At 49.3% G+C, this 13,442-nt stretch overlaps 1 protein-coding gene across 3 annotated transcripts in view; it reads right to left on the reverse strand.

Moving 5' to 3' along the window:
• PMEPA1 (prostate transmembrane protein, androgen induced 1) overlaps positions 1–10,385 on the reverse strand; it is a 43,934-nt gene extending 33,549 nt beyond the window's left edge. For all 3 annotated transcript variants that reach the window (XM_033074894.2, XM_033074893.1, XM_033074892.2), the window contains exon 1: positions 10,005–10,385. In XM_033074894.2, coding sequence (XP_032930785.1) covers positions 10,005–10,107 — 103 coding nt within the window. In that variant the 5' untranslated portion in view covers positions 10,108–10,385. The remainder of the gene's footprint in view (positions 1–10,004) is intronic.
• Positions 10,386–13,442: the final 3,057 nt, after the last annotated feature.

The following is a 13,442-nucleotide window of genomic DNA, read 5'->3' on the forward strand; positions in this document are numbered from 1 at the left end:
ACAATGAGGATTAAAAGCCATCAGCAGGATAGAACGTGTTTGTAACCCTGCAGCTTGTTCTGCACCTCGCACAGGACCCCCATTCGAGACCTCTACCGCCTCTCCTTATTTTTGAGCCCATCTCTGGCTCATCTGCTGACAGGACAGCCAGCACCTGCATTCCCAGAAAAAGCTGAGGAAGGTGCAGTGTGTGTATATACTGCTAGCAATAAGTCACACTAGAGAAACATAAACCCTGATTGCATTACACACCAGTGATCAGTATCATTAAATGTTACACACCTTGAGCGTGTCTGTGCAGTTGGAGAGGAAAACAGCGAATTTGAGAACACATCTTCCCATTCAAGCAAAGTCCCATTACAGCAATGTAAGTGTAACAACAAAAATTAGATTCCTGCTTATTACATGGGAAATAATTGCAATTTGAGATAATTTTTCCCTGAATTGTGTGAAGCAAGTGCCCATCAATCATGTTGTTTCTTCAGCGTCCTAAAGGGAGCACTTAGCAGGACAAGGTACTTGCAGAGCTCAGTGATGAGCAGCCTGATCTGTGTATGTTATTCTGAGGAACTGAAGCCAAGAGATCACCCTTGCTAAAGTGGAATAAAGGTGGAAATAATGAAAACAACACAGAAAGAGCAGGACTTGCTCCTCCAGGAAAGATATCTGCCCTCAGTGAGCCCTTGCAGCCAAGCCAGCACAAGGGACACCGAGAACCACTGACCCTCGAGGTCTCATTGCACAAATACCTGTGACAAGCACAAGGAAACCCAGGCCTGGAACAGGCAGCAAGGACAAGCCCAAGCCTGGGTCATTTCAGTTGCAGAGCTGTGGGTTTCAGCCCGTGGAGAGAGTGCAGGGCTCCAAGGGTGAGCCCTAAGAACCCTCAGCGCCGTGGGAACAGTGCGGGAGGCTCCGCTTTGGGGGGATCTTTTGTTTTTGTAAGAAATAACGACATTAATCATAACATTAAACAGAAACCACTAAGGGGGAGAATTTCCAAGCTTGCTCAGCACAGAGCCCAGCCCGCAGGGGAGCTGCCAGCCAGTGGCTGCAGCTGGCAAATTCCCTGGGACTCGTCCTCGGCAGCCAAAGCCACGGATGGAAGAGGCGACGAGCAGACTCAGGACTGTTGTAGGACTCAGGCTTGGAAATGTGAGTCTGAACACTCAGTGGTTAGATGTCTCTTGGGAATTCATCCAAATGGCACTGCTGCTCTCCCACTTGCCCTGCAGGTAAATCTCGCATGTGGCTTACACAATCTGTTGACTTAAGTAAAGCAAGGGCAGGAGAAGAAAGCTGCTCAGACATCAGGAGAGGCTCATCAGTCCTTTGGGCAAAAGTCTGGGTCACTTCCCCCTCCACAGAGAACTCAGGGTGTCAGCCAGGCCTCGTGTCCCTTCACAAGAACATGTGCAGTGAGGGTGCAGCAGAACAGAGTGCTCAAAACATCAGTGAAAGGACAACAACAACGCATTGCCAAATTCTTCCGTATTTTTGGCCAGTGCCGATGCTTAAATTCAGTTTACAGAAATTGGAGTCCGTGAGCTCTGTGTTCCAGTCAAGTCCTCTGAAATCAAACTGAGCAGTGACATTACAGGTCTCCCAGGGCTCAGGGAGACGAGGCCATGGCCACTTCCAGACCTCATCATGAGCAACACTCATCCATCCTGACATGGGACACTTCCAGCACACTGTGAGACCACTCCATGCTCTGCAAGGGCAACAACTTGCTGGATGCACATATCTCAGCTGCAAAAGCAGCTGCAGCATGCAGACCAGGTTCTGGCAGTCAGGGATCCAGAGGGAGCCCACCAGAGACCCTCCACCTCTGGAGTGCTTCTTGCCCTGCTGTTTCCTACCACTGGTCTCAAACTCTCTCACAACCAACTCCTGCCCTGGGCCCAGCTCCTCCACCCCTGAGCAGGGCAGGAACAAATGGTGTCCCCCAAAGCAAAAGCCTAAAACCTCACCAGAGCGACTCTGACACCGCTGCAGCCAGGGATGTTTTGTTATCAGAGTTACAAAGGGAGAATTAATTCTCACAATTAGTGAAAAGGAACAGAAGTAGAGAAGGACCACCTTGTAAGATGCTGGTCATCTTCCCTCAAGATTTTAAACCACTGAAGGTGCATTTGGAAGGAAAACTGACCACCTGACCAGCACCATGAGATGTTGGTGTGACAATGACAAACCCTACCCTGATCATCAACCCAAATTAAGTATAAGACCAAGTACAATGACCCAGGTCTGCAACAGCAGAGTCAGACCTTGCCACTAGAAATATTCCCAGGGCAAGTTCCTGATCTCTGTCTGAACCTCCAGGAAGGCAGAAGAGCTGTGAGGATGGCGAGGCAGCTGGACACTCGATCCATCTCTCGTATCAGACCTGTGTTAACATTTTAACAGGACCTGCTGGTGTGATCTTCAGCAAGGAGCAGATGTGGTTTTGAGTAATGGTGAGCGTTACTTAACCAGTTACAGTCACTAATGTAATTGACACCTATTCCATCATCCTTAATACACCCACTTCTTTCTCCGATACCATAAATAGATTAGAAAAGTTTCTGCAGATGGCCATGACCCCATTTGTTTGTGCACTTAGCCATGTATGAATCACTCTTGGCTTGTAGCAGCACTCTGGAATTACTGAAAGATAACTAGTCGGCACAGACACCAATAAATGAATCATGCTTTCCACAAGACCAAACCTTTGGGCTTTTACAGACTCCAATTACAAAGTAAGAAGAAAAGAACAAAGAAATTACTCAGTCTATTTGCACAAAGTCATGCAGAGTTGATTCACAGTTTTAAAGAATTATTACTGACAATCATTTGTAGGGGGTTAGAGTAACAAACCAGCTACTTTACATATTGGACAGAATGAAGAGATGGAAAAAAATCCCCAAGCCATGTCTTGCACATATTCTTTGAAAAGTAGCCTTGATTTTTGTGCCAGTAACTTTTTTCATCCTTGGTATGCTCCAAGCCTGGGGGTTAATCAGTTTTCATTCGCCAAGGCTAAATTCTGCTTTGCTGAGTTGCTGGGGCCAAGTTTGCAAATGTGGGAAATCCTGTTGCACCTGCTGAAGAGCACAAACCATCACAGGCACAATCCCTCAGCTCTGCAGGCATCAGCAGGGTCTCAGGAATAATTCAGAGAATTGCCATGTACAAAAGCACTTGCCTTTCTAACTGCACATTTTTGAATATATGCTGCAAGTGAAAAATTACCCAGTCTGAGGCATTTTATTAAAGAGATGTGCGAGACTGAATACACCAAACACAAATGTGTGAACCACTTGAAAGCACTGTGGACATCCACCAACACTGACAACTTGTGAGGCGAGTTTCCAAAGATGTGCAAGGTGTCTTTACGTAACCCACAGTCTGGGACACGCTAACACACACCACACACAGTGAAAAACACACCCTCTTCTAAATGGAGCATTAGCCTAGTCCTGAATCAGGGAGAAATGGGAAGTCTGACTACCTGGAGAAAAAGGGGACACTGATGGATTACAGCCTTGGCACTGCTCTACAGTGAAATAGCAGCATTTAGTTTAAAAAAAATCTAAAAGTGAAGGTGGACTTGATGTCAGCTTGAGCCTGAACATAGACAGTGCCCTGGCTGTGCCATCTCTGAGTGGGATGGATGACTGACATGTCTCAGAGCCACATGCTCCAAATCAGCACCCTGTCCCAGAGAGACCCAAACCCAGGGATAACGCCCCACTGAGAACAGTCCCTGACAGTTTGGGAGGGATGCAAGTCAAATGTTCATACAGCACTGTTTATCTAAGGCCTACCAGTCCCCTTTGCATCGACTGAGACCCAACTTCTAGGTCAATTTACCTTGCAAATGAAATGTGTGCCCTGTTTTACACACCTGCTCCATAAGCAGAGAACTGCCAGCCTGGTACAACTCACCAGAGCCACAGCTCAGGACGGGCTAAAACCAGCACCAGAGGAGCTGCCACACAGCTCTAAACCAATTTGGGAAAACCTGCTTATTCGTTCTCATGTTTGAGGCTGCTGATTTCGAACGAGAGGTATAAACCTCTCCCCAAACTGGATTCAAGATGCTATGGAAAATTTAAATTAAAACCTTAATAAAAATCCCCAATTCCTACACCTCTCCATACTACATCAATTAATGCAACAAGCTCTCTTGTATATGAACATGGCACCAACAACCTTCTCCCTCCAACAAGAGTTTATCTGAGGAGGTGCTGTAGATAGAGGGGAAGGAAAAATATTCCCAGTAGGGTTGTCATTAGAGCCAAGGTTTCATGTGCAATGCAAGACTAAAAGGATGCATGTGCTAAACAGCAGTGTGTCCTTCAGAAGGAAAATAAAGCTAAATCAGGAATGTGCAGTATTAGGTGGATGCTTGGATAAACACTGTTCAACACACCGCAGCAGAAATGCTAATGCAAGTTTAGTTTTCACACCAGAGAGATTTCAAAAGATTTGCAAAGCTTTGATAATATTTAACATCTTTACTAATTTCCTCTTTGGTGCAATCATAAATTTACCGCGGTAGCCAAAAGATCTGGGATGAACTACAAGTTCTAGCTGGCTCCAAAGCCAACAAGAATAATGTGTGCTGTTACTATTTTCTCTCAAAACATACCTCTGCAAAACTGACTCAAAATGAGAAAAGAAATTGGGAAACTGTCATTACAAAGAAGCATTTAAAATGCAGATCAAAGTGCTGCCTTAGAATCTGTATTCCTTGCCAAATCATCAAAGCTCTCTTTACTCTCAATAGCTCCCCAAATCCTCTGATTTGAATGATAAATTCTTACAGCTGAAATTTATCTGCTTTAAAAAAAAATAATAATTAAAAAAACCCAAAACAATAAAAAAGCCCAAACCCCACAACTCCTTTCTCTGGTTACCAACTGCTTCATCAACCAGTTCATTGGAGCCACTTTCCTGCATTACTAAATTAAGTTTCACGGATGTGTTTATGTCTGCGTGCGCACACACACAGCTCCCTGAGACCTCCTCAAGTATGGAAAACTTGTCAGCCCTCGGTGGTGAGTGTGTGCAGGGTCTCTCCAGTTCTCAGAGGTCTTGTGTGCAGGGTTTCTCCAGCTCTCAGCACCGTGTGCAGGTTCCAGGAGCTGGCACTCAGGGAGCTGTTCCCATGCTCAGCACCGGGATCGCGCTGACCCTGCTCCCCTACACCCCACACTCACCCATCGCTCCTGGAGGAGCTCCCACACCACTACTGCATTCCCTGCAGCAAGCAAGCAGCAACACAGCAGCCACTGATCAGCTCTGGACGATGGAGATGAGGGGTCAGATCCTGCTGTCACAGAATTCCTCCCTGTTCCTCCCGGACTCGGCTGCGCCGCTCACAGACGGAGCAGGTCTGGGATGCATTTCCTCACCTGGGACCTGCCCGAGTGACCTACCTCCTGCCTCCCAAAATAGTTATAAAATAATCACCCAGCAATTCAGCCACACAGACAGGAAGAGCACTGCATAAAAACATCCCCGTCGACACCGATGATTCCTGTGCTTTATGGACGTCTGGGAGTGTGCTCACGGCATGAACCGAGTTTGCACTTAATTGCACAAAGTGGCCCTTGTACCTCTCTCCTCATCCTCTCCAGCCAGGCTTTGTCACTTTGATGACACCTGCCAGGAGCAGATGCACCGTGTATCAGAGAGCAGGAGGGATCTGATAAGACAAACCACACACCAGTACAGGATCTCCCTCCAGGAAGCAAACCGGTTGGTAGTTTTCACATGAGACACCACTGCAAATAAATTACCTTTTTTTTCACTAATTAGGCTTAGCAAATTCTGACAGCTGCTGCAACCTGAATGAAACAACACCGACAGACATGACTGTACAGCGAGTTACTCAGGAAAGGAGCTGGATTGTAATTACCCTCTATTAATGACACCATGTAGTTTGGTACTTCCCTTGGAAAGGTCTCCTCCTGTCTCTCCACTCATAATTTAGGTTTACAAATTCATTCTAAAACTGGATTTATCAAACCACCAACTTCAGCCTGGGAAATCTAAAATTATTAGTATATTTGGTGAGCAACAGCAAATGTGTTTGGTGGGTGCTCTTCTCTCCATTTGCAAAGGAAGCAGTTGTAGCAGCTAATTCAGTATCCCAAAAATTTAGAGATAATCCCAGACCCTACCTTGGGAATTCCTGGCTTTAAGGAAAGGAATAGGGTTGCTGTTCCCCACATACCCTTCAGTTCTGGTGTTCTCACAACCAGGATCTCAAAACACACTACGGAGACAAACATTCAGGGGGTGGAGGATGCCTCCATGGCAGAAAGCAGCAGGACTTTCTGCAGCAAACACCCTCCTCTGAAAACACCCTGACACTGACTGAAAAGGCAGAATGAACCATGTCTTGCCTGCACTTGGCATTATAAATGATCACCTGTGGTGGTACAGGATCATCTCTGGTGCCGTGTGCCGGGCCCGCTGTGCAGCACAGCATAATCCAGGTGTTCACCCACAGGAAAAAAACAAAGTTTGACTATTTCCCCTGCATTTCCCCCTCTGTGTCTTTTCATTCTCCCATTTGACATCGATTATAAAACACTGAGATTAAAATCACTACCTGAGGGCACAAAATAAACTGTAATTTTAACAAGGACCCCTCTGCTCTCCAGGCTCAGGGAATCAGGCCTTTCCTTGGGTATGAAAGGTGGGACCCACAGGGCTGGGACTGCAGATGGGATGGCCAAGGGCACGCACAGACAGCTCTTGGGCCACCAGAAGCAAAAACCAGCTGTACTCTGCACCTCCAGGATCACACCTTGGGACGCTGATCTCAGCAAAAAGCAGAGCTTGTCACAGACACACAACCAGAGCCAGACACAGGGAACTCCCCGGGTTGGCTGAGGGCAAACTGAGATGCCACAAACTGAACATCCCCTGTGCAAGCAGTTCTGGACTTGCTGAAACACGGGGAGCAGTTCTGGCTTTCCTCCACAAGGAAAACTTTGGGGGGAATAAAGAAACACGTGGTTCCTATCCACTCTGCCCTGGAATAAGCCATATGACAATGTCAGGAAAGAAATGCATTTGTCATAAAAGCAGTGTGAAAGCAGAAAGGAGATGTGATCCCTGGTTGAGCCATATGCATTTGGTTTGTTATTAATCCAAAGAATGTGAAAACCTAGAAGTCTTGGCTCGGGCAGGAACCTGCTCTCACGGTTCGCTCGGCCCAGCCGGGCACGGTGCTGCATTTGGGATCTCCTGGGAGATGCAACAACGCCTCCCAAAAATCCCAAACACCTCGGATAACGCTCCAAAGCATCTGCAGGAGCAAAGCCCTGCCGAGAGCCGCCCCCAGGTGCCCGGGAGATCCCCGCCTTGGCACCCGCATCCCCCGGGAGCCGCAGCGGGCAGGTGCCGGTGCCCGCTGGGGAGGCAGCCACGGCGCCTCGCTCCGCTCCCCGCGCCAAATAATTAGTTATTTACAGCCTCTTCCGCCACGCCGGTCACCCCTGACCTCCTTCACGCAGCCCAGGCGATTAGAGCCCACTGCTGCAGACGTCTGGCTGCTTAGCACCGCCCGGCGTATTGGCACTCCAGCCCGGCGGCGGGCGAGACTCGCGCCCCCGCCCCCAAAAAACCCTTTTATAATCCTAATCTGGGAGCGCCACACACAGAAAGCAGCTGCTTCCTCCACCGCAGCGCCGCAGCCGCCATACGGAATAAAGCCTGCGAGGAAAAGGGGTTTGGGCATCGCTCGGACAGTTAACCTATTTAGAGGGTTGTAAATCAGAGTTGGCGTGTTCCTCCTCCCCGTGCCACTTTCCCGAAGCGTTCCTGCCTGCTGACTGAAAATTTTGGATGGAAAATTAAGGAGCATCTGGTGGTGGCTGCTCTGAGGTTCTCTCAAAGTCGTATCAGAAAGATACACAAAATCGAGCGACTGGAGGAGGAAAAATGCTGTGGAATGAATTTATCTCAGGGAGGCTCAGCTCTGCCCTTTCCACCGGAGCCAGGTGGAGGGAACGATCAGATAACAGCCCCTGTAGTGCCACCAAAGCTCTCCTGTAGCAGAGGTGAGCAAATGCTGCCCGCCATCAGCAGGAAATAAATAATAACATCGGCGATAAGAAAACTAACCCAACATGAAATAAGGAAGGGCAACAAAAAGGGACCTCTGTCCAAGGCTCCCAGGAGCTAATGGGGACTCAGCACCCGAGTGTCAGGATCCCAGAGCTCACAGAGGGCAGGGGACAAGCCAGGGAAGGACGTGGAGAGCATCAGGCACGAGGCTCCCACAGCACCCATCCGAATCCAGGCAAGGTCTCCTGCAATTCGCTGTTCCCTGTCTCACAGCCCCCTGCCCATAAGCAGCACCTGCCTCTTACCAAGCCTTTCACATGCTGACAAAAATGGGGAGGAAAACTACAAACTATGCTATTTCTAAAAAGTCAAGGAGTGAAATTGAAAGCCTGAGTTTTTCCAATGAAACCTCATGCCAAGAGTTAGACTGTAATACAAGCTTTTCCTTCAAAAGAAACATTTTAATTCACAACTTTTACCACAAGCCTTGATCAGATACAAAGTCTCATCCTTGGGATTCCGTGGGACACAGTTTATGTTCAGCAACTGGCTGATACAAAAAAAGAACTGTATCTTCATTATTTATACACTGCTATTGGTATGCACATCTAGCCCGGCCTGTTAAAGTCAGGGAAGAATAATGGTCTATTCAGTACCGGTAGTGTTAATAAAATCAGGCAAATCCAGCTTAGTTTTGTCTGAACACGAATGAGATTAAATCAAGATTAAAAGTGCATACAGTACAAAGGGTATGGTTTATGCTAAAATTCAGAATGAACACATTTTAGTACCCGGTATACAAACGCCTGCAGACCTTCTCCGGGACTCAGACACCTGAATTAAACAAGGATATGCTGGAGAAGGAGAAGGCAGATGACACTGGACAAAAGCCATCCAAAACAGCGAGGGACAGATGCTCTGCAGCCCCGCTGGAGGTAACGGGGCAGATCCTGTGCTAGCAGAAACAGGCACAGCTCAGCTGGCTCTCCCTGCACGCACCGAGCGCCAGCCTGCCCCGTCGCAGTGCCAGGAATATATGCAAAATCCAGACTCTTTCCCAAGTTTTCCTTTTGGGCAATTTTGCATTAGTCCGAGCAGGGTTTGGGTTTCACGGCACTGAACTAGGTGTTAAGCAGGGTGCAATCCTGACAACACTCCCGTCTGGGATGCCTTGAAAACCTTCCCTTTACAGAAAATACCATTTGCTTAAAACTGCCAAAGAGCCCAACTCATTCCTTTCCCCTCGGCACTAATATTCCTTCTCTCTCACCTCCATGCACTTCATTTCCAAGAGGGAAAGAGCACATAGAGAAGTGCTGGATATTTAGGTCAGGCACTGCCCTCACTGCTACTCCGCGAGGGTTGAAAAATATTAAAGAAAAAACCCAAATCGCCCTTCGGAACAAAACCCCCCGAGGGGCTGGAGACGAGGGGAACAGGTTCCAAAACGCAAACCCTACTCGGGTGTCCGGAGCGCGGTGTCCCCCCGGTACCGAGGCTCGGGGGATTTGCACAGAGCCGCGGAGGAGGCTCGGGGGCCTGCGAGCATCACCCCCGCAGGAGGGAGGGGAGCGGGGCAGGGGCACCGGGGCATCGCGGGGAAAGGGCGAGACGCGGGCGGGGATGGAGCGGCGATGGGGAAGAGCGGGGGTCTCAGCCCCGCTGCCGGCGGGGGAGGCTGATCCGGGGCAGCCCCGCCAGCCCGGCCCGCGCCGTGTCACACCCGCACCGACATCCCAGCGGCAACAGATGAGAGAGCGGGGCTCGCACCAGAAGGAGGGGAAAGCACTCCGGGAAAGCGCATCGCAGCCAAAGGGTCCCGGGCGCCGCCGGAGCCCCCGCGGGAACTTCCCCGCCCGCGGCGGGGCCGCCGGGCACTCCCGCACCCCGGGCACCTCCCGCACCCTCCCCGGGAGCAGCAGGACGGTACTTACTGATCTCCATGCTCTGGAACAAAGACCTTTTGCAGTTGCATGTGCAGGACACATTGGGCTGAATAGCTACGGCCGTGCTGTTCAGCCCCATGAAGTTATACATTTAAACACACACACACACACACAAAAAAAAAAAAAAAAAAAAAAAGGAAAAAAAAAAGGGGGGGGAGGGAGGGGAAAAAAAAAAAAAAAAAAAAAAAAGGAAGGCGACGGCGACACAAAGAACTTCCCGGCCGCCGAGCGCTCCCCGGGCAGCACCACATAAAGCCGGGGCTCCTCCTCGGCGCGGGGGGGCGGAGGGAGGGAAATGTAGCTGCGATCAGAAATTGGAAATAAAAAACCCGGCGCGGCGCAGCGCCCCCGGCAGCGGCTCCGCTCGGCCCCGCGGCTGCTCCGCGCCCCTCCGGCCCGGGAAGCGGCAGCGCTGGGCCCGGCCGCGGCAGCCCCGCACTTTTGTGGGGCGCGGCGCGGTGGGAGCGCGGTGGGAGCGCGGCCCGCCCGCTCCCGCTCCGCTCCGCTCCCGCCCCCCGCGCTCATTCACGGCCACGGGGACGCGGCCGCGCCGCCGCCGCCGCGGGCGGGACCGTGACGTCAGCGCCAGACGGGGACTGCCCTTCCCTTCCCTTCCCTTCCCTTCCCTTCCCTTCCCTTCCCTTCCCTTCCCTTCCCTTCCCTTCCCTTCCCTTCCCTTCCCTTCCCTTCCCCGGCTGTCCCAGCGCCCGGCTCAGGCAGGGTCATCCCGGAGCACAAGGCACAGGATTGTGTCCAGACAGCTTCTGGAATACCTCCAGCGAGATATTCCAGCGAGATATTCCACACCCTCTCTAGGCAATCTGTTTAGTGTTCGTTCACCTGCACAGGAACAAAGTTCTTCCTCATGTTCTGTGGAAATTCCTGGCCATCAGTTTTGTAGTGTCTTTGTCCTATCGCTCAGCACCACCGAGCAGAGCCTGGTCCATCTTTCTGGCACCTTTCCTTTAGATATTTACAGACATTGATGAGTCCCCTCTCAATACCCCTTAGTGAGTCCAACTGCTCTCTCAGCCTTTCCTCACCAGAGATGCTCCAGCCATGTTACTGCACCCCCCCACCCACAGTGGATCTTGCAGATCGGCTCCAAAAGCACCTGGATTTGTGTATCCTGCTGGAAAAGCACACAAAAGTCAGGCTCATCCTGCAACACCCATCCAGCTGTGGGGACCCCCTTCAGCCCCAGCCTCATAACACTGAGACCCTCTTCATACAGACAGCCCCCAGCTCAGCATTTCAGACAGAAAAATGGGAAATACTGGAAAAGAAATGTGAGGGATAAACCTGTAAGGGCCAGTGAGCTCAGTGAAAATTCTACTATTAGCTCCCATGGTAGAAGTGGTGCTGCTCAGAGCTCAGGAACTATTCCAAACACATTCCCACTTTTGTTTCAAACCACATGCTGTAAAAATGGAGTGACCCCATTCACTGCAAGACAGGTGAAAGGAAAAAACCATCATCTCTTCCCTAAGGCCTCAGTGTGCTAAGCTTTAGTCATGATAGATTTTTATTTTTTTCCTGGGAAATAAACCTGTGAAAACAAAGGTTTATAATGAAAATGCTGAAACAAGCTTAACTACAGCAGTGCGAAGTAGCTGCTGTAATACTTGGTGAATCCTGTTACTGGGAGATAAAGGCAGCTTCAGTTATCTCCTAAGACAGCACATTTCCCCATAACTGTTGATAGCTCTGATTTAGGATTTGGGAGCATCTGAGGCCTGCATTCCCCAGAGATGCTGCTGGGAAGATGTACTGAGGTGGGGACAGGACACCAACCAGCAGAAATTCCATTCCTACAAAGCTGAAGCAATCACAGAAGATGGATGGTCTCAAAATTTGGGTCAGAGACAGTGGCACTCATTGTAAGGTTTATTTCCCTGCCCAGAAAAGAAATTTATTTCCACATGAGTACTACAACCTAATGTTAAATACCCACCTGTACTTTACTCCTGCAGCCCCATCCAGGCCTGTGAAAATGCCTGGAGAGAAGGAACAAGGAATTGCCAGGTTGTTTAATCTTTTACTCTTTGCCACTTGACAGATGGTAACTCCCAACAATTACTAACCCAAAGGAAACACGGAAGAGGATCGTGTGGCTGGGATAGAAGTGAGTTTTGAGAAGTTTGTGCTTCCACTTCTGGCCAGATGTGAATAATCCAACAAGTGCCATTCCCAAAGGCAGGGGAAGGTGCTGGAGTGGCACCAGAGGTGGGAGTTGGTGTGCAGGGAGATTAGGGACAATTACCTGAAAAAAATCTGTGCTAGAAGTGGAGACAAAGCATTTCCAATCCTATTTTATGTTTTGTTCCCTGCCTCAGTTCCCTCATCAGTAATGCAGGAGGGGTACTCCTGATTCCTTCAGATTATTTCTGGGGGCTCAGTTTCTTCTGTGGCAGTCAGATTTTTAGAAATACTTTGTGAAAATGTGAAGAAATTTTACCTCTGTTATGTTTCTGGGCCCACTGGCCACTGGGAAGTTAAAGTAAGTTAAAGGAAGTTAAAGCCAAGCATACACACAGTCAAAATCCTGAAGACAAATTCCATTTCAGATATGCTTTATCAATCAACCTACTTTTACTATCATTTATCTGGAAATATATCTTTATATTATGTATAAAACACTTGGTAGTTGAATATTAGCAACACTTTTCCAAAGGACCTTGCTTGATTAGCCAACAAAGGTGGCTGGAAGCTTATCTGAGCCTACCAGCTTGCAACTACCATCCTTTGCACTTAAAACACGTAGCACTGCCATAAATAAATCAAGGTGAAGACTGCACGTGTCCCCACGTCACGTGAGATCCCAGCTGGCAGCACCAGCCCTGCCACCACTGCCGAGCCCTCTGACCTCTTTGGCCTCGAGGATGTGGCCACAGTTCATGTTTAATTCAGAATTCTTGGATTTTAAGAACAGTCTCAAGAGAGTGAACGCAGCTCCAAGCAATGGATTATTCTTCTGAGGCAGTGCCATGAGTGGAAGGTCCTTCTCTGCAATCTCTGCTGTGACAGGCACGGCTCTGCCTTTCAAAGGGCATCACCCCTGGGCACAGGGACAGCAGATGGGGTGGCCTGAGCTGTGGCACTGCCAGAGCCCGGTGCCCAGGCTGCACTGGAGCTCTCCCAGCAGGGGAGGGGAGCCCGCCCTCACCCCATGAATCAGCTTGTTCTAGGGGGAGTTTTTACAAGTTCACAAAGCTTTGGTGGATAAAGGCTCTCGTTTCAGGTGCAGGCTGCTGCAAGTTCTCACATCTTCCCAACCTTCTTTAAAAATAAAGAAAAAATAACTGTTTGCAAGTCGATGCTGGTTTAAAAATGCTGTTTACTACCATCCCCATTTCATCTGAACGACTCATGTGGCTTTCAGAATAATCAGCATTTTTCCACCATGATTTAAGAACAAATAATTAA

This window comes from Catharus ustulatus, chromosome 17, assembly GCF_009819885.2.
Source record: "Catharus ustulatus isolate bCatUst1 chromosome 17, bCatUst1.pri.v2, whole genome shotgun sequence".
Lineage (NCBI taxonomy): Eukaryota > Metazoa > Chordata > Aves > Passeriformes > Turdidae > Catharus > Catharus ustulatus.